Source organism: Zea mays, chromosome 8 (assembly GCF_902167145.1).
Source record: "Zea mays cultivar B73 chromosome 8, Zm-B73-REFERENCE-NAM-5.0, whole genome shotgun sequence".
Lineage (NCBI taxonomy): Eukaryota > Viridiplantae > Streptophyta > Magnoliopsida > Poales > Poaceae > Zea > Zea mays.
In genome coordinates, this window is record NC_050103.1 from 24,034,889 (window position 1) to 24,055,691 (window position 20,803).

The 20,803-nt window shown below is 49.0% G+C and overlaps 3 protein-coding genes across 3 annotated transcripts; 1 reads left to right on the plus strand and 2 right to left on the minus strand.

The window, feature by feature from the left end:
• Positions 1-6,302: 6,302 nt before the first annotated feature.
• LOC103634957 (G-type lectin S-receptor-like serine/threonine-protein kinase SD2-5) lies at positions 6,303-10,618 on the minus strand. Its single transcript, XM_008657529.4, has 2 exons — positions 10,531-10,618; positions 6,303-9,283 (listed from the first exon to the last, which is right to left on the minus strand). The coding sequence occupies exon 2, from the start codon at positions 9,156-9,158 to the stop codon at positions 6,441-6,443; it is 2,718 nt and encodes a 905-aa protein (XP_008655751.1). The 5' UTR covers positions 9,159-9,283; positions 10,531-10,618; the 3' UTR covers positions 6,303-6,440.
• LOC100285527 (carnitine racemase like protein) lies at positions 10,546-11,399 on the plus strand. Its single transcript, NM_001158418.1, is given in 1 exon segment — positions 10,546-11,399. A coding segment is annotated over 1 exon segment (729 nt). The 5' UTR covers positions 10,546-10,573; the 3' UTR covers positions 11,303-11,399.
• A 151-nt stretch (positions 11,400-11,550) lies between these two features.
• On the minus strand, positions 11,551-16,022 carry LOC100193185 (putative glycogen synthase kinase family protein). Its single transcript, NM_001138340.1, has 12 exons — positions 15,738-16,022; positions 15,504-15,587; positions 14,865-14,924; positions 14,506-14,778; positions 14,341-14,415; positions 14,200-14,256; positions 13,403-13,543; positions 13,244-13,294; positions 13,071-13,166; positions 12,784-12,867; positions 12,168-12,269; positions 11,551-12,026 (listed from the first exon to the last, which is right to left on the minus strand). Exons 1-12 carry the CDS (start codon positions 15,840-15,842, stop codon positions 11,934-11,936), a joined length of 1,221 nt encoding a protein of 406 aa, NP_001131812.1. The 5' UTR covers positions 15,843-16,022; the 3' UTR covers positions 11,551-11,933.
• Between the last annotated feature and the right edge of the window lie 4,781 nt (positions 16,023-20,803).

Consider the following 20,803-nt stretch of genomic DNA (forward strand, 5'->3'; position numbering starts at 1 on the left):
TCTTTGAATTGACGTCGTTCCCCCTCCAGAGACAGTGCTTCCGATAGGAATCAATCTTCTTAATCGTGGTCACCGGGATCTTCAACGTACACATCAAAAAAGTCGGGAGAGCTGAGAAAACCGAATTAACAAGCTCGAGCCTGCCAGCCTGCGAGAGGAGGGCCGAAGTGCATGAAAGTCGCTTTTGAATCTTCTGAATGAGTGGTAAAAAGTGGCATAATTTAGGTTTTGCAAGCCCCAGCGGGATACCCAGATAGGTAAAGGGCATTGAACCTATCTGACAGTTAAGAGTTCCAGCAAGGATCACCATTTTAGCCGGACTGACGTTGATGGGGTACATACTTGATTTGTTGTAATTCACCTTCAACCCCGTTGAAAAAGCAAAAGAGTTCAGGACAGCTCTTAGAAAGAATAGCTGTCTAGGGCAAGCTTCCAAAATCAGCAGCGTGTCATCCGCGTATTGAACTATCGGAAAATCTTGACCGCAATTCTCTGGCAATGGTAACTTGAGCAGGTTTTGCCGCCGCGCTTTATTTATGATGCTTTGAAGCAGATCTGCCGCGAGAACAAAAAGAAGAGGCGAGAGTGGATCACCCTGCCTGACCCCACGCTTGCAGTGGAAAGTTTTCCCAGGTACACCATTCAGAAGAACTGAAGACGTGCCAGACCGAAGAATGTCCCTAATCCAGTTAAGCCATCTGGGGCCGAAGCCATTGTGCAGCAACACCTGAAGAATGAACTCATGCTCTAGAGAATCAAACGCCTTTTCAAAGTCCAATTTGAGCACAATAATCTCTTTTTTTGAAATATGGCAAAGATGGATATATTCAAATGCCCAGGCCAGGCAGTCTTGAATGGTTCTTCCTTTGATGAATCCATATTGATTTTTATGAACAAGGGAAGTCATCACAGTCTGAAGCCGGTTAGCCAGCAGCTTAGTAATGATTTTCATACTATTATTCAGAAGAGAGATTGGTCTGAAATCGCCCACTACTCTGGCATTATCCTTCTTCGGAATCAGAACAATATAAGAGCCATTAATGCTTCGAAGGCAAACATCTCTGTGGTAGAATTGATCACATAAGTCATAGAAGTCTTGTGAAATAATCGGCCAGCATTTTTTGATGAAGTTAGTATTAAACCCATCAGGTCCCGGGGATTTATCAGAAGGTAGGGCCGCCACAATACTATCAATTTCTTGCTTTGAGAAAGGCTCATCAAGCCACTGTAAGTCCCTGTTGCAGAGAATCAAACTAGGAAGATCAAAGACATTGTCCACGAAATCGGAGGAACCCAGTCGTTGTTTGAACGCATTCCAGAGCAGGTTGGCTTTGAGGTCATGCTCTGAAAAGGCTGCACCACTGTCATCTGCGAGCAACGCAATTGAATTGCGGCCATGTCTTACCGTTGCATGGGCATGAAAGAATCTGGAGCAGATATCTCCATCCGTAACCCATTTGATAGAGGCCCGTTGCTTCCAATAGATTTTTTGAAGCCGAAGCAACTCAGCAGCCTTGAGTTGCAAAAGCTCGCGGAAATTCCATTCTTCAATCAAAAGGTCTCGATGCTCTTCGATAAGATCAATAAATTCAATAATCAACTTAATTTGGCTCACAGTTTTGTCAATTTTTGGCAGGGACCGCTGCCAATCTTTTAGAATCTTTCTGGTGAACTTGAACTTTGCTGTTAAATTCTTCGCTTTGTCCAAAATGCTTGGCATACCCGTCCACGAATTTTGAAAAATTGTCATGAACTCATCAAACTGTAACCAGAAATTTTCAAATCTAAAGATCTTGGGCTTAGGAATCTTTGACTTAAAAGAAATCAAGCAGGGCACATGATCTGAAATATCCCTGGGCAACGTTGTAGCGAGAGTATCAGGGTAACTGACCGCCCATTCTTGCGACATGAAAAACCAATCGAGTCTCTGGAGAAGGGGTTCCCTTTGTTTATTCGACCAAGTAAAGGAGAGGCCATGGAGGGGGATTTCCACCAGATCTAGCTGGCTGATTGCCTCATTAAAGGCCAGCATCATATTAATGTCCCCCCAGCAGAATTTCTATTCTCAGGCCTACGGGTTAAGTTGAAGTCCCCAACAATCAACCAACGCTTATCGGAGGGCATGTTGATATTAGAAAACCAGTGAAGAAAATCAATTTTCCCAGCTGGGGAACAGGGCGCATAGACGTTTGTGATAATCCAAGATTCCTCCGACGAAGTAGCAAAAAATTCAACCGAGAGAGCATACTCATTTTGGAAAACAACATTGCCAACCAGCTTCGAACTATTCCAAACAGTAATGAAACCCCCGGAGTTTCCTATCGAAGGTACAAAAGCGAACTCATCGTAATAACTTGGGCAAAACCTTCTTAAGTCTGCCCTAACAAAAGATTCTCTCTTCGTCTCCTGCAAGCAGATAATATCGCTATTGGACTCCCGAATCACACAATGAATTCCATTCCCCTTAGCCACGGCATTAATACCTCGGACATTAAAACTTAAAACGGACCAGTCGGAATAATTAATAGCATTGCGACTATTCATCATAGGGATTAAGTTTGTGAACGGAAATGAGCCCACACCCAAAAAATGGGAGGGCAAAAGAGTATCTGTTAAGACAGAACCGGGCACAGCCAGAAACCGTCAAGTTCAAGAACACAGAGATCAGATATAAACGCCAGGGCCGAGACAACCAAAAAGCCTGGCGAGGTTGAGACCTGCAAAAGACACCCACCCAAGGCAGAAATAACGAATCATTTGTCATCATCTGAAGATTCTTGATTCCTGTCTCCCTCATCTTTCTTGCCTGACTTGCTAGAGCCAACACAGCCAGGCGGATTCTTCTTTTTCTTCAGAACTTTGTCAGCCAAATCTTCCTCTGACAGATTACAAAAGCGCTCACCTAAGCGCCTGATAGCTCTAGCAGAAAGCGAGGGGGGCCCTCACATTTGTGCTGACACATCAAACAATTCTTCTTTTGGCAAGAGCCTTGCCTGAAACCAGCCCGGGCGTCACGAAGCCTCTTACTTCTTCTCAGGTCTGATTCCACAATAGCAATATTGGGCTTGGAGGAGGTTGTGTCTGCAGGGACAGAGGTGTCATCAGCAGATTCCTCAGAAACAGCCAAATCATGGAGCTTGTCCTCAGGACACTTCTTGGGTAGGACAAAAGGGAGTGACATAGACTCCGGCTCCAGCAAAGCTGAAGGAATATCTGAGGACAGAAACTTTTTGGACCAGCTAAAGGAATCCTCGTGCATCAAGTTGGATAAGAAAAAGGGCGCCCATTTCTTGGAAACCTGCACCGAGGTCGCTGAGTAGTCGGCTGGAGCAAAAAATCTCTCCCAGATTCTATAAAACTGAGCATTCCTTTTCCTCTCTAAGTGGCTCAACAGAACAGGATCCGAATGCCAGCCAGGCGAAAACATAAAGTTGAGCTCCACGTTATTGTGCCCATTCACCATGGGCTCCACCGGTTGGGCACCAGGAATAACTATATCTCCAGGCACCGGAGGGACCTCCTGTATAGGTGGGCCATCAACCTCTTGGGGCCCAAGCATGGGATGAGCGGCAGGTGCATTAAAGTTTAGCACCAGCCCCATATCCACCGGATCTTCAGGAATCTGCCCATTCAGAGGCTGCCCATTCTGCAGCAAGGCACCATGAATGTGACCAGAAGAGCTATCTGAGGACAGGTCCGAATGAGGGTTGCTGACTTGCTGCTCATCAGGTGGCTGGACCAGCAGGGGTTGCAGAGGTGGTTGAACAGGGGGATCATTGACAATCCACTGGTCCCAGTCACCTTGAATGTTGTCTGCAGGTTGAGCTTGAACGTTGTCATCAGGAGGAAAATTAAGATCCCAGCCCGCCGCCGGCACAGGTTGACCCAGGCCAAAAAACTCAAAGGGAAGCCGTTGCCCGTCCGCCGGAGCCACTGGCACTGGGTCCTCATCTTGAGGCTGACCTCCCAACAAAGATTGCTGGATGATCTCACACTGAACCGTCCACGAATCTCCAAGAAAGCCATCAGCGTCTGAAAAAACAATGAACTGTGGGACCTCCTCCAGGGACGTGACCCGAACCCTGAGCAAAGTCCTAAAAATGTTGCGTCTGTCCTCTTCCCACAGAATCAATCTGCCAAAGGAGCCAATAGCCACCTGCAAGTGCTCAGAAGAACGGTAATCCAGAGGGAAACCCAACAACATGAGCCAACATTCCCGATTAAAATACAGGGCCCTATGGTTCCAAGCACCATTGTGCCGCTGAACAGTGAAGGAGGCATCAAGGTACTGCTGCGGACCGAGAAGGACAAGGTTGTCTCTTTCAAGAATGCTGCTGAACTGAACCAAAACTTGTCCCAGGTGCGACCGCTGGATATCACGCACCCCAAGTTGACGGTGCTCCACAAGGTATTCTCTAACCACATCCCTCACCGCCGGGAAAGCTATCTCATGGTCAGGTAAAGGTTGGATGCTGATGATAGCCCAGTCCTCATGTAATGGCGGGAGGCGCCGAGAAACTGACCTGGCCATAATTTCCCGGTGGAGGACCACCGAAGCGCTGAAGCCCGGAGGAAGGAAAGGTGCGGGATCAACGCGCCTAAACGCCATCGGAGCAGGAGGCGAGAATCGGCGACCAGCAGGCGAAGACGGAGCAAGTTGGGGTTTTGCTGAAGTGACGCCCAGAGAAAGCGTCAGGGACGGAGGAGGTGCCGATTCAGATTTTTTTAATACTTCTCTGGCGAACACCTCGAAGCAACTGAAAATGGGCGGTCCACCGCACAGAGAAACATCCGGTGTGCGAAACCAGGAACTGTGATCAGGAGAAATTTGGTTTCCCACCAAAAGGGCCCGACTCCCAAAGGCAGGGAACGAAGTCAGAGGAGAACCGAAGGAAGTGAACTTGCTGGGGCAAAAATAATCCACGTGTCCCCGGCCCTCACAGAACTTACAGCATAAAGTCCTAGAGCCCGGCGGCCCAGCCGGCCCTCGAGCACGCACCGGTCTCCATTGCAGGTTGCAGGGACGAGACCGACCAGAGTTCAAATTTTGAAAATTGGAACGGTTATAGAGTCTGCTACCAATAGCAACCCCAGAACGAATAGGATCCAAGAACCGAGGAAGACCAGATCTTCCATTAGAAGCAGAATGGCACGGTCCCGAAGCCTGGGGGCGAAGGCGGTTGAACACGGAAACCCTCGGGAGAGGCCGAGGTAAAGCCTGTGGGCGCCAGAAGTTACGAGCCTGGGCACGATTAGTGGAAAGACGGCCCAAACGATTGAAAACCGAAGAGCCAACCCGAACAGCATGCTGATCACCACCAAACGGCCTGGCAGGGCGACGAATCGGGACCGCATTGGCACCAGTGAGAGGGAGCTTAACCACATCCGCATATGACCGAGAATTCCTGACACGGACCCTCGACCAGGAGGCATCTTCCTCCTCCAAAAAGAGTCTGAATTCATGCTTCCAATTAGGTCCACCACGATTCCAGAGGTTGAAGAAGGCTCTGAACTCTTTACGTTCAATGGAGCCCAAGTTATAGATGTGGAAACCCACCGCCATCGAGGAAACCGAAAATCGAAAAACGCGGTCAGCCAGCTGAAACACTTCGAAATCCTCAGCGAGCCCACCAAGGGCAGCCTGGAGAAGATGACCAACCGAAACCGAATTCAACTTGAAGATGCATCTACCGAAGGAAACCACCAGCCAAAAGGGCGACCGCAAACACGGGCGAGCAGGGCAAACCGAAGCTTCCAAGGCATCCCAGAGGGATTTCGCGAAGGTCAATCCTGGCCCAAAGTCCAGCAGGGAGAAATCCATAGCGGGAGAGCAAGCAGACCGGAGGGAAGGACACGAGAAGCAGAAGAACCTGAGCTAGGCCATCCCCTGGCCGGGGAGGGTGGGTTCTTCGCAGAGATTTGCTTCCCGCATTCCGTAGCTTGCTTCTTCTCGATTGCGAGTTGGATCGCAGAGACGGAGCGTTTAGGGGGCTACTCCCTCTGGCGGAGCACGTTTGATCTGCGTGGGTGCCTGCCGTCTTCTTCCTCTCCACCAATCTACTGCAGATACTTGGGCCTGCCTGCTGCCCACGGTTGGAACGAGGACGGAGGCGGCGGAGGAGGTACGGGCGGGACGGGGGACGGGGGCTAGCGGGTGTGCGTGTGACTTGTGTGAGGGAAAAGGCCAGCAGTAGCTGGCGGCTCGCCCCTTGCACCGTTCAAGTATATTTAAGGTTCAACCTTTGAGAAATGCTCCTATGGTAAACTTGATTAGACTTATAATCGTGGTAAAAAAACTCAGCTAATAAAAGAATAGAGTATTGTATTTTGATACATTTGAGAAATCTAATACGTCGGAATATATTATTTTGCGCATCAGAACACATGGTTACTCTGGGCATACAAATATTCACCCTGTAAAAAAATCTCTCTATATATGTTCACCTAGGACCTGACAAATGCGAGGCTAGAAGCGGGGTTGACGAAGCCAGATTCCCGCCATTATTGGCGAGGCTGTCCGGAACCGTAGCCACAAAGTTGAGTTCTATACCAGTTTCCACGTCGACGGCGCCATCCAGTACCTTGACAACGACCGACATCTGAGGCCTCCGGTTGTAATCAACCTGCAAGCACCACATGGCGAGCTTCACCATCTGAATCACTCCTTCCCTATGGAGACCCCGCATCTCGTCGCTACGAGCATCGACCAGATCTTCCAGCCGCCCGTCCCTCGCCTTCTCCTGCAGCACGCTGATGAGATGGACACTGTCTTCAGGCTGGGAATAGTCGAGGTTCTTCCTCCCGCTGACGACCTCCATGACCACCACCCCGAAGCTGTACACGTCGGCCTTCTCGGTGATCTGCGACGTCAGCCACTCGGGAGCCAGGTACCCAGGGGTGCCTCGCATCCTCGTCACCACCCGGCTCTCGTCCCTGCCGATCATCTTCGACAGCCCAAAGTCGGAGATCTTGGCGCCGAATCCGTCGTCTAGGAGGATGTTCTGCGGCTTGATGTCCAGGTGCGCGATCCGCTGCCTGCACTCCTCGTGGAGGTACGCTAGGCCCCTGGCGACGTCGGTGATGACTCTGCGCCGCGTGTGCCAGTCCAGCGGCGTCGTGTCGGCGGCGGCGGCGGCGGAGGAGTAGATCCACCTGTCCAGTGACCCATTGGGCATGTACTCGTACACCAGCAGCCTGTGGGATCTCTCCGCGCAGAAACCGACCAGCGTCACCAGGTTGATGTGGTGGATGTTGCCGATCGTCTCCACCTCTGCCAGGAACTCCCGCCTTCCTTGGCCAGTTCGGTCGAGCTGTTTCACGGCGACTCTCTGGTCGCCCACCTGCCCCTCGAAAACGGACCCGAACCCTCCTTTCCCGATCATCTTGCTGAACTGCTCTGTCGCTGCTCTCAGCTGCTCGAACGTGAACCTGGTCGTCATCATACCTGGCACTTCTCCAAGACCATCCTCGTCGTCCTCGTCATCTCTACGCCGATATCTCCTCCGGAGAACAACCGAGGTAACGACGATCACGGCTAGTAAAGCAATGGCCCCCGCAAGTGCGGAGCCAACGATGGCAGCTTCACCAGTCCTTCCTTTCCCTGCGGGTATGGCCGTCCCATTCGAATTCGAGGGACCAGGGACAGGAGGAGGAGGAGGAGACCTTGTGACCTGCACCTTGAGGTACGCAGAAGAGCTGTAGTGAGTTTCTTGCCACTGGTTCACCTGCATCGAGAAGACCTGCGTCGGCAGGTAACAGGAGCCCTGGGAGGTGTCGTTGCCGCCGTACTGGAAGAACGCGGCTTTGCAGGAGCAGTTCTGCAAGCATGCCTTCTTGCAGCTCTCTTCGTCGACCATCCGAGGCAGCGCGGCCTTGGTATCCACGTAGTTGAAGTAAGAAACGTTGCTCAGAGCGAGGAGCCGGTGGTCCTGCGTCGAGGCACATGAGATCGGGGCCACGGGCACGCAGCCGAGGTCGGTCCGGCGGTCGTCGACCTGCCTGAAGTACGTCGCGGATGGGCACGTGCACTGCCCGCTGACGCAGACGCCGTACGCGCCGCAGACAGTCGGGTAAGCGCAGCTGCCTACCTGCCCCTGCAGAAGGTCCTGCGCCATAGCCCACCCTTCCGTTCCTGTGTACCGGTACAGCTTCAGGTGGCCGTCGGATTCGAGCCTCACGTACTCCATCTCGCCCGCCGCCGTCTTGTTGGTCGCGCCGTCTGCAGGCTGTGGAGTCGATACGTTAACGGAGGAGGAGGGCGCGAAGATGGCCAGCGAGCCGTTCGTCAGGGCCATGTAGGTTTTCCTGCCTCCAGGTCCAGCTGTGGTGTTGGTGGTCACCGTCATTTGGTAGTACAGTTGAGGAGGCGAGGACTCGGCGAACGCGTACAGGCCATCGGAGAGGACGGTGATGTAGAGCTGGCCGCTGGCCGTCCAGTTCGTGCTGGAAGCGTTTGGTGCCAGCCGCATCCCTTCCACCAGTGGCTGGCCGGGGAGCAGAGAATCCGTCGGGTGGTCGAACGACTGCCACACCGCCGCGTTCTTGCCGTCGAGCAGCACCAGGTTGCCGGACCTGGTCACGGCCATGCCTGCGACCGACCGGCCTGAGGTGTTGGTGGACCAGACGACGCCCCCGCCGCCGCCGTCCCGTAACAGCAGGTCGCCGGCGGCCGTGAGGCTGAGCGTGGCGTTCTCGCGGACGAGGCGGCCCCGGTTCGCGGACCAGACCACCTGCGGGCTGCCCGCGTTCGGCCAGCTCAGGAAACCGCCGCCGTCGACGTAGACGACGCAGACGCCGAAGAGGAAGGCCCGGCACGGCGCGACGCAGTAGAAGCACGCGGCGAAGCAGAGCCCTTCCTGCGGCGTCGGGTGCACGGACTGGAGGAGGAAGACGCTCGCGGACGTGCCGTCCATGTAGTCGAAGGACTGCGCGCCGTGGCCGTCTGCCTTGAGGCTGACGGTCCATGTGACGGAGACGTTCGTGGATGCCGGCGTGGGGAAGAGGACGCTGCCCTGCGCGTGGACGTGAACGCGGACACTCGTGGCGGCGACGACGACGGCGACGGCCAGAAGCAGCGAGAGGCGGTGTGAGGGGGGCATTGGGTTGGCGTCTCCGTCGGGATCGCCGAAGCGATTCGGAAATCTTGCATGGGTGGGCATTGGGTTGGCGTCTCCGTCGGGATCGCCGAAGCGATTCGGAAATCTTGCATGGGTGGGTTAGCTGAACTTGCAACCAGCACACAGACGACTGAAGCTCAGAGTTAGTGCTTTTCTTTTCTTGTTTCCTACAGAACGCGTCAAGAAAGAGTCCAGATTGGAGGCGCCGGTCACAGTCAACGTCAGAGCTGGACAGTCAAATCGTAAGTTTGACTTAAGGAAAAACAAGCAAAGATTTGGCTCGAACAATGTTTCCTCCGTGACACAGGCTTACATTTAGACATGTTCCACATCACCCATCTCACAAATGGAAATGGCGACAGAAAAGTTCAGAAACTTCATAGCCTAATCCAAATTTTTTTCCCCGTTACTTTTACAAATTTCATCCCATTTCACTAGATATTTAACAACTATTTTGGGCAAAAAAAGAAAAACCCAGACTAGCACCAATAAAGAGTGGTTCACCCCACTGTCAACATATTCCCACCTTTCCAAACATCGAGTCTTTTGTTACTCTTGTCAATTAAAGATAACCAATAACTGACATGGTAATCTACTTGGGCTGACAGTAACTCTCAAATACCTAATTGGGAAAACACCAACTTGGCAATTAAAAATGTGGACATAAATTTGACCCTACTCCTGTTCATCATTCACCATTACAATCTCACTTTTACTAAAATAAATCTTTAACCCCATCCTTTAAATTATTGTTTGAACGGTTTAAGCTTTTGCTGAATCTTATCTAGAGCAGGTTTGGCTTTATATGTTTCTGCCAGATTAGTTCCATAGCTAAGAAGTCAGCATTCATTAACTAATTCAGATCAAACTTAAAGTAAAAAAATGTAATTTTCACAGTTTCCAGTTGAAAGAAGCAGGGGATTGTGTTCATAAATCTCTCTAGGGATTCATTTATCCATAGCTTGTGGAAAAAATGACTTCTCACCTTTTGAGACAAGAATTCGATCAAGTTTTTCCCAAAATGGGGAACTCTTGATTGTTTGACCAAGTGAAAAAGCCCACCACACATTACCAACTCTCAAAGTTCATAAAATTGTGAATCAAAGAATTGAGATGGTTTTGTGTTTATGAACACCATTCATAGTGTTCTTGTCTTTCACATATCTAATAATGTTGAAGTCACATCCAATTAAAATAGGCTCATAATTTGAATAAGGTAGTCTATACAATTAAATTCACCTCCAATTATTATGTTCCTGATATAATTTAGTTTCACTCCTAAATTTGGTTTGTGCTCTAGGGCCTTGGTGTTGACGCCAGAACAGAAAAGGTTTAGTTGAACACTTCTGTACTAGAGCTGGACCAGGGACATTTTGGACCTTCCCAGATGCAAGAGGGGAAAAAGTAAACATACTATCAGTGGCATAGCAGTGAGGAGCCCCAAATCCACTCCAACGATGGAGGAAAGCCTGTGCGCCGTGGAGAAGCGCGGGCGGGTGCACGTCATCACCCTCACCGGCGCGGAGGAGCACCGCCTCAGCCCGGCCCTGCTCTCCGCCCTCCGCTCCGCGGTCGCAGCCGCCCGCCGCGCCTCCCCCGGTGCGCTCGTCCTGGCCGGCGAGGGCAAGTTCTTCAGCAACGGCTACGACCTCGCGTGGGCGCGCGCGGGGCCGGCCCCGGCGCCGGGGCACCGCCTCTCCGAGATGCGCGCCGCGTTCCGCGGCCTCGTCGCCGACCTGCTCGCGCTCCCCGTGCCAACGGTCGCGGCCGTCACGGGCCACGCCGCGGGCGCCGGCTGCGCGCTCGCGCTGGCGCACGACGCCGTCGCCATGCGCGCCTCCCGCGGGTTCCTCTACATGAGCGAGGTCGACGCCGGGATCAAGATCGTCGATTTTGTCGGCGAGCTGGTTCGGCAGAAGGTCCCCGACGCGGCCGCTAGGAGGGACCTGGTGATGAAGGGGGAGAAGATGACGGCCGCGCAGGCCGCGCGCCGAGGCATCGTGGATGCGGCCGTGGACGGCGGCGTGGAGGACGTCGTGGCCGCGGCGGTCGCCATGGCTGAGGAGCTCGCAGCCAGAGACTGGGATGGAGAGAACCTAGCCGCCATCAGGAAGGACGCATGGCCGGTTTTGTGGAGCAAGGTCAAGGACTACGGCGGCGATGTGCTGGCGCGGCCGCGTCTGTAATTGCCTGCTTGCGAATTTCGGTCGTTTCTGTTACTTGCCATTTGGTCGTTATCAACAATCTGAAAGTAATGATCTGTGGCCTTGGGAATGTGCAGACTACTTGCAACCAGACGATCAATCAGCAGATGCATCTGTATTCGACAAAACTTGTCCAGATTTCACCAGAAGCAATTCCTACCCACTTTCCTGCTCAGACTTGTCAGAGCTCTATCACAGCAACTACGGAACGATCAGAGGCCTAAGCATGTAACGAGATAACAGGGGTTCCAGTTGGGTGATGATCATTTACATCATGACGGGCGAACAAAACATGAGCAGCTACACTACTGCTGGGAAGTACCGACGAACATTACATTACAAAATACTAGTAACAACAACTAAAAACGACCCTAGGCATTTACCAGTCTCCACCTGCTACATTCTTAACTACTCTGGACCAACATGCGCCAGTTTACTGGCTTAACACTGGCCGTACTCCTTCGCGGTCAGATAATTTACATAGTTTCAGCTCTCTCAGGTACTGCTGAGCCCCTCCTCTCCAGATGGTGCAGCAATATCACCGTCACCTGCAATCGGCCCTGCACATGGGGTACCAAGACCAAAAACTTGACCATGGCAGCCGCCTGCCCTCCTAGCTCCCGGTATGCCCAAAGTTGACACCGTTCTGCCGTCTAATCTGCTCCGGTACAAGCCTGTTGATGAGGTCCGGGGAGGCATTTGCTAGCTGCATAGCAAAAAAAAAGGGGGGGGGGGTAACTGATGAGCAAAACAGTAGAGCAAGTGCAAACTGGATCCTTTCAGGTCTTTAATGACCGAACTGAAGCGTCTGGCTAAACGAACTTTGCACTGTGTTTAGTTTGCTTACCTCATGTTTGAAGTTAAAGAGCGGAGGGAATGGACGGCCGTTTGGTAGACGTGCATTCGGCGCCCGGAGCTCATCAAAGAAGGGATGAGCGCATGCATCAAGCTGAATAGAAATAGAATACATGAAGCACATTAGAACATTTCTAACCAACAAACTGATGCATTAAAGATTATGGTGTGTGCCACCCTACAGCATGTGAGAACTAGGACTGCTCTTTTTAGGTGGGCCACTAGCTAGTACACTTAACAAGCACATGTGACTATAAAGTTGCACCCACTCTTCATCAGCTAACATCCATCAAAACTGATGGTTCTACTAGCCTTCTGGACCACTGGGCAGCATAATTACCATATACATGCAGGACCATACGCTATGGTTTGAGAGGACATAATTCCACATGGATTTTAGCCACTTTTAATTGGTCATGGTCTACAGGACTACGGATAATTGACAACAGTGGAAGCTTTCGAATAACCAAAGCCAAGTAAAATAGACCATATGCAACACAAAGACCTCAAAGACCTTAGTCTGTCGCGTTCCATTGTCTATTCCCCTCAAACTATAAGCATCAAAGCTGACTCTAATCTAAATAAACAAAGTAAAAAAAAATACTCACAGCAGAGCAGCGAAGACTTGGCGAATACTGAAGGAGACGGGAAGCAAGGTCAATGGCTTCCGGAGGCATTCTCTTGTGGAAAATCTGGAGGATAAAACGGAAAGTGGAACAATCAGTCAGTAACTGATGCATTCTGAGCTCAAATTTTCGCTAAGATCTGCAAACAATTTCTTTAAGCGCCCTTCAATAACATTTTGGACCGTGGGCTACAAGTATATAACTACAGTAGCTGCTGGTGAAATGGAATCATAGATGTGGACAGAAACATGATTTTAACATAAGAATACCTTGTGCCACGGATGAGCCTTTATCTGAGGAAACCTGAACTCAGTATAGTTGGGATTCATGCATCGTATCTCCTCACGGGTTGGAGTACCAAGAACCTACAGGCACATCACATAACCATAAGAAACACCCCGGTAGAAGAATAGAATGTCTACTTTGGAACATTTTGCAGTACCTTGATAATCTCTACCAACTGATCAACAGCACTCTCTCCCGGAAACAGTGGCTGATACATAAGATCCAAGACCCCAAGAGGTTAGAATCACACCATACATGATTTGGTCAAATCGAGGTACAAAAATATTAGGTTAATCATTATATGAATGCAACCAACCTGACCAAGAAGCAACTCAGCTAGAACACAGCCAGCTGACCATATGTCTATTGAAGTTGTATACTCCGTCGCTCCAAATATGAGCTCTGGAGCACGATAATAACGAGAGCATATGTAAGATATGTTCGGTTCACCAGGAATCTGACAAAACAACATATGGAACTGATTAGTATGTGGATAAAAAAATACAGCATACAAGTAAAGAATCTAATTGTTATAACACATGAATTACAGTCAATTCCAAGATTGGAACTTCGGATAGAAGCAAAAGAATCAATGCTATTACATACAAAGACAGCCCCAGAAACAATTGAATAAGTCATAGCTCAAATAGGATAAATATAACTGCACATGATGAAGACAAATTTGATAAGCTTGACTAAAATGTAGCCAACATTGATCTGCAAGATATCTAGACCAAAACTATGTAACAGGACAGTTTTTGTATCAATAGTTCACTGAGAAATATATCCACGAGCCTTGCATCTATACTTAAGCTACCTTCAAGATGTGTTTTGTTCCATAGGACCAACCAACTACAATCACAATTAATCATAACAGGCAATAGCAGCATACTGATGATACATTTTACATAGTGACACAAACCACTAATGCCATGCCAATAGTATGGATAGCCTTTGATAAGAATATTTCAAAAAAGAAAGCATACAACAACTGGATGTGACTACATATCCTCAAGGAAAGAAAAACAAGCCTTTGATAAGAATATTTCAAAAGAGAAAGCATACAACAACTGGATGTGACTACAAATCCTCAAGGAAAGAAAAACAACATACCAGGACTTTTGCGCTACCAAAGTCACAGAGCTTGACCTGGTGGGTGAGAGGATCAACCTGTATATCAAAGAAGGATCAGACCAACTCAGAACTAGTTACCAAATCAAAGAAAGAACGAAACCTTGTCCACATGACACGTACCAAAACGTTTTGTGGCTTTACATCCCTATGGCAGACTCCTGGTACATTATGAATATAGGCTAGGCCTCTGAAAAGCTGCGAACATTACAAAAAAAGAGACAGTTAGCAAAACAATGAAAGCACACATTAGCAGCTTCATATAAGTTAAGATGCTGGTTCACAAACCTGATACATGTAGAGCTTGACGTAGATAAGAGGCATCCTCTGGTTCGCGTTGCTGTAGTGCTTCAGGACACGGTACAGGGTCTCGGGGACAAATTCCATGACAAGGTTTAGAAACAACTCGTCCCTGCTCGTTGTTGAGAAGAAGCAGTGCTTCAGGCAGATGACGTTGGGGTGCTCCATGGCACGCATAAGTTGCAGCTCCCGGTTCTTGTAACGCCGATCCTGCAGCACCTTCTTAATGGCGAAGGTCTCTCCAGTCTCCAAACACTTAGCCTACATGTCAAAGTTAATTCAGTGCATGTTACATCAACAAATGTTAGGCACGTACAAAGAAGAGCTCCCATGACCAAGCACCATACCTGGAAGACGATCCCAAATGAGCCCGTACCCACGACACGTTCTGCCATGTAACTGATGGTCTGCAATTAAGGCCAGAAGAAGAACAAATGAGCAACTGAGGACACGAAGAGGGTAACAAACTAGGCAGGCGTCAGAGCAACTGAGCAGGAAGGAATTCGAATCCTCACTCATACCTGGACCTAAACTAACAGTTAGACCATTTCTGTTCTGCACACGGCAGAACTAATCACAAGAATGGTAGACCGTGCTTCCTAAATGCATGTTAGCCTTAAAAAACCAAGTAACGAAGCACGAAATGAAGCGGTCAGACACATAATTCAGCTGCAAACACTAAGCCAAGGAAGCGCAACCCAGCCAGAATCCCCAGAGGCCCAGAGTAGCGGGGAGAGCATAATACATCAACAAAACCAGAACAAACCCACCAAATTTCACCAGCATGCTAGCTGTAGCTGTGTAGCCGCTAAACAAGAGGCGCAGAACACGACCCCATGCGCAAACCGTCAGATCAAAACGGATTCCGACCGCAAGGCCGCTACGAAACAAGCGGGGGCACTTCAGCCGCACTAACCGCAGCAGCATTCACGCGCACATCGGCACGACAGATAGACAAACAGACAGCGAGAGAAGCGTAGCTTTACCCGCTTCGGCTCGCCGTTCTTCCCACCGATGGTGGTGGAGATGATGTGACCCGTAACAGTGTCTCCCCCTTCCCCTTCCTTCTTCTGCAACACAAACGGAAAGTGAGAGAGGAAAAAATAGACAGGCCACCACCATTAGCAACGTCGCTCGCGGAGGCAGCAGATCGGGAGGCGCCCAGCCGCGACCACGGCCGCAGATCCGAGCCCAGCTCCGGATCTGGGGCACTCGCTCACCTTGTCGCTGACGGCGGGGGGAACCGGCGCCGCGGCTGCGGCGTCGGCTGCGGCGGGAGGGGGCGCGTCCAGATCCATGAGCTCCGGTACCGGCGGCGCCTCCATGGTGGGCTGGACGGAACGGACGGTCAGTTCACACTGCTTGGCTGCTTGCTTGCGGCTGCGGGCGGGGTGGTTCGCTGGCTCGGCTTCGGGGGTTGGGGAAAGGGATGGTGGGGGTGGTGTGGAGCAGCAGTGCTTTTGACCGGTCGGCCCTGCTGCGAGGACTGCCGCCGCGCCTCGCTTTCGACAGCTCGGGACAGCCGCTGCCTGCCTCGCTTGGCGAAGTGTGCCGCTGACTGTTTTTATTAGCGGCGGGAAAATATACTGCTGCTCCTGCTCGGACCCCTGGCCGGGAGTTGTTTTCTTTGCCAGCGACAGTGACGCAGCGGCAGCGCAGCGAGCCGTTTCCGGTTTCAGCCTGGTTTAGGAATCAGTAGTGCACTGATTTGTTACTAAAAAAAATTCTGAGGACAGGACCGTGGTAGGAATTAATTGGCTGCTAAAGAAATTTGGCAAGCTCTAAATTGTCTTCTTTTTCCCGTACCGTTATAGTCTTATCAGCAGTAGCATTTTATTTAAAATACAAGTCTACTCAAACGCTACCTATGTGTAGCATAAAAAAACATATTATTCTTGCTTAGTAGGGATTTACCTGTACTACCAAAATGGAGGGTCCGAACAATAGTGATAATTAATTGCAATACACTCGTTGCTAAACTAGCATACTGAAAACTGGAACCTTTTAATTCTCTCCTTCATGAACATTTTTTTAGGGTGCGTTTGGTTATAATGACAGAACGGGATGAGATAGGACGTACCTTAAATAAGGTTGTTTAGTTCAGAATCAGGGGTTGAGACAGGATTATTCCAATGTTGTCTCTAGTTGCCCCTCGAAATTAGAGTGACGAGAGAGTACGCCTGGGGACATCTCTATCCTGCCTGTCCCGTAACCAAACGCATCCTTAGTTTTCCCTAGCCAAAAGATCCGGTCAAAGACTACAAGAGTGCATTACCTTTGCTAACAGAGTTGCTGAGTGCAGTACCAATGGCAGCAACCAATTGTGATTAATAGATGCTTTTGTTTAGGATTGCACTGTTTTTTGTTGCTAAAACCGAAGGCATGAACGATGGTAACTGTAGTTGTCGAGTGATCTAGGAGCATCAACGGATTTTGCAGCATCTTTTTAATGAGAAAAAAACTGTTCACAATACCTAGAGCATCTCCAGTAGTTTCGAAAAAACATATTTCCAATGGAGATCCTCTTTTTTTAATTTTTTAGAAAAAGAATATTTTTAATGACTGACTGTTAACGCCCAATCTTTTTTTACATAGAATGTGTATCCATCGCGTGAAATCCCTAGGTGCGAGGAAATGGAGAAAAAATACTCACCGCGTCCCAAAATAATAGTTGTTTTAACTCTTGATTTTTATATCAATATTCAAATAAATGAAGATGAACCTAGACACATACATAACATATAAATCAAGTGTTGTATGAACCCATTAATTAAGTAAAACGAATCTTAATTTGAGACGGATGAGTATAAGATGTTGATACATATGTACAATAGACCGAATGAGCGGAAAGAACTTAGCAATTGTTTAGAAATCGTGATGTAAAATTATGTCATACTCCATCCGGTCGAAGATATTATTCATTTGAGATCTTAATTTTTATGTCTATATTTACCTGGATGATGATAAATCTAGCCACATATATTTTTTAGATAACGGGAAAAAAAAACCAAATCCCGACCTACATCAGCTGATGACGGCCGTCCACACACCACAACATAAAGTACCGAAACAACGCCACATTTGGCCACAAAACCCAAACGCAGTTGGGAGAATAGACAAACATCACATAGTTAATCTATTACTGAAGGTCCAACCATACGTCGAGAAGACTTGCATCATCGATGTCTCCAAAAGTCTGCAGGCCTCCCTCATGCTTCTAGTGTCCTCTTTATGCCTTTGAAGCATCCCTAGAAACGACACCAGTAAGTTCCTCGGAAGAGTACCTGTAAATAAGTTTGGGTAGGAGATTTATTAAAAACCACATCGTTTCTACTTAGCCACAACGCCCAACAAATAGCTATAGCGCTCACATATATCTTAGCTTTAACATTAGGGTGAAACCCCTGAAGCCAAGAAGAACACATATCTTCTATACTAGTTGGTTCTCTAATGCCAAATGTAAAATATACCGTACGCCATAGAAATCTCGCATAATGACACTGGAGGAAAAGATGTTGAATGGTTTCATCTTGTGGACAGAAAACACATTTTTTTGATCCTGACCAATTTCTCTTGGCAAGGTTATCTTTAGTTAAGGTTACCCCTTGTCTTAAGAACCAGAAGAAGATCTTGATCTTTAAGGGGAGTTTTAGTTTCCAGATGAGGCCATCCTGCCGTACTTGTCCGTTCCCAATCAATGCCGCATACATAGACTGAGTGGAGAACAACCCGTTTTGATGAAGGCTCCAACGAAAACTATCTCTTGCCTGGTTCAACGTCGTATCCACTACTAGGCTGACTAAGGTATGCCATCTCTCCAAATTAGCACCATGTAAGCCTCTCTTGTAGGATACATTGAGAGGTACAGACCCTAGCACATTGGCCACAGTAGCATTCTTCCGCTGCACTAGGTTATATAGGCTCGGGAATCTATGCTGGAGCGAGAAATCCCCCAGCCATTTGTCCTCCCAAAACCTTGTGTCCTGTCCATTGTTAACTCGGAATATCCCATTCGCAAAGAAGATATCCTTCACTTTCATCAAACCCGACCAGAAGTGGGAATCTCCTTGTTTCCGAATGTCACACCCGGTTTTGGAAGGCAAACCGAATGTGAACTATGTACGTGTCAGGATCAGAACTCACGTACACAGCGATTACATAAATGAACATCATCGCACAATGCTCAAATAATAACATAAAAGAGTATTAACTTATTACATCACAGAGTCATAGACATCCACATAGTCATCGTCTTAACAGGTAAATCAAAGTGCTAAGCGAAACGCAGTAAAGATAAGGCCTCCACAGGCAGCTGACTGGGGGTTGCCGCCAACCCACACCTAGAATTCGTCGTAGTCTTGGAACTCCTGGAATTCTCCTTCCACGACTTCACCTTCTCCTGAGCAGTGGTTACAATGCGGACAACCTGGTGTTTTGTGGTAAAGCAAGGATGAGTACACATCAACGTACTCAGCAAATGTCCCGTTTGGCTGAAGTGGACTAGCTTTATGTGGGGTTAGGCTCCAGCAGTTGCTTTTAGTTGGTCAAGTATTTATCATTAGTAGAAGCCAGATTTTAGCATTTAACAACCCGTAAACCATTTCCTCATCGAGGAACAACATCATCATAGTCGAACCAAAACCATAACATAATCCTTGTCTCTCGAACCATCTGTATCTCTAATCAAAGAGGATCCCAAGGCTGCTCTTAACCGTGAGCACGACTGACATATCAGTTTCACTACCCTCTGCAGAGGTTGCACACTTTACCCATGAGTCATGATTCCCTTTCTACCCGGGGAGAGCTAATCCCCATTGACCACTACCTAGGTGGTCCGGCAGGGCATCACTACGTAGCTTTTACAAAGATTCCCTAGAGATCATAGCTGCCCGTTAGGTTTCTCCAGTTTGATAAACATAGTACCCCTCCTCACAGGAGAGTGACTAACAAAGAGCAAAACGAAAGAACCTCGGCACTCAGCCTCGGTAGAGCAAGCACTGTGCCTGGACCCCATTGACGGCACGACGGCTAAGCAACTACACCTCTAGTTCCTCTAATTAATTGGCTAAGGGCATCCCATTTCACCCTCATGGTTGCACTGTTATCCCGGGTGGTCTCTCAACGAACAGGTCCTTACGGGGAGGTACTCAGGAAATAGCCTGAGCCCCCTAGAGTATCCCCAGATCATCAACATCATCAGGATAACAGTATCATAAATAGTCACATCATGTTCATTGATTAAGTTAAGGCAAATAGCAGAGTGCTAACCATAACAGCCCATAAGGTCATCAAGGATAAAGTAAAGTGGAAAGCTAGTAAATCCTTAGGTTTCAAGTAAGTAATGCGGGGTAGTAAGTTATGAATGAATAGGACATAATGGGACAGAGGACACTTGCCTTCACCAAACTGCTGATCAGGGACTTCCTCTGCAACCTCCTCGGGAAACACAGACTGCTCGTTGTCTACGTAAAGTAATCATTCACACTATGCACTTGGGAAGATAACAAACAAAAAGCAACATACCAAACATATGCAGCAGAGAGATCACAAGTTCATAGTAGAAAAGGGATAGGCACTCTGGTGTTCCCTAGGTCTAGGGTAGAGGACTATACAAAGTGATTCATTATCCACTAATCAGGTTTAAGTCAGTGGTGGGGTTAAATCATTGCATGGTTTTAAGTTCCTAAACTTAGGTGTTTAAGTCCATAAACTTAGGTGCTCCAACTTTTACTAAAGTCTACCAACTTCTAATTATCTCAAATAGGGTTCCAATAACCTTAATCCTATCCTAATGATTAACTATTAATTGGTACATGGAAACAGCAGGGAAACATTGTTTAAATAGATAGACAAAAATACCATGAGCATTTTGCAATTTGAGGCACCTAATTTGGAGTTCATATGACAAAGTTATGAATTTTACAAGTTTAGGGGTTAAAAATATACCCTAAATACTTATTTTGAATTAAATAAAAGGTCCGAGGACCTAATTGTAAGAAACCAGGGACGGCGGGTTTAAATTTCAGAAAACCGGGGGTCTCTTTAAGAAAACGCGCGGGCGAAGGGGTATCGGGCTCCTACGGCCGTCGGATCTCAGATCAACGCGCAGGATTAGATCCGCGGGCGGGCGCGCAAGCGCGCGGCGGCCTGAGCGGCTGACAGGCGGGGCCGGGCGGGCAGCGCGAGCGCGGCGGCTGACAGGCGGGGCCAGCGGGCAGCGCGGGCGGGCTGACAGGCGGGGCCAGCGGGCAGAGCGGGCGCGGGGTGTGAGGGAAGCGGCCCCGGG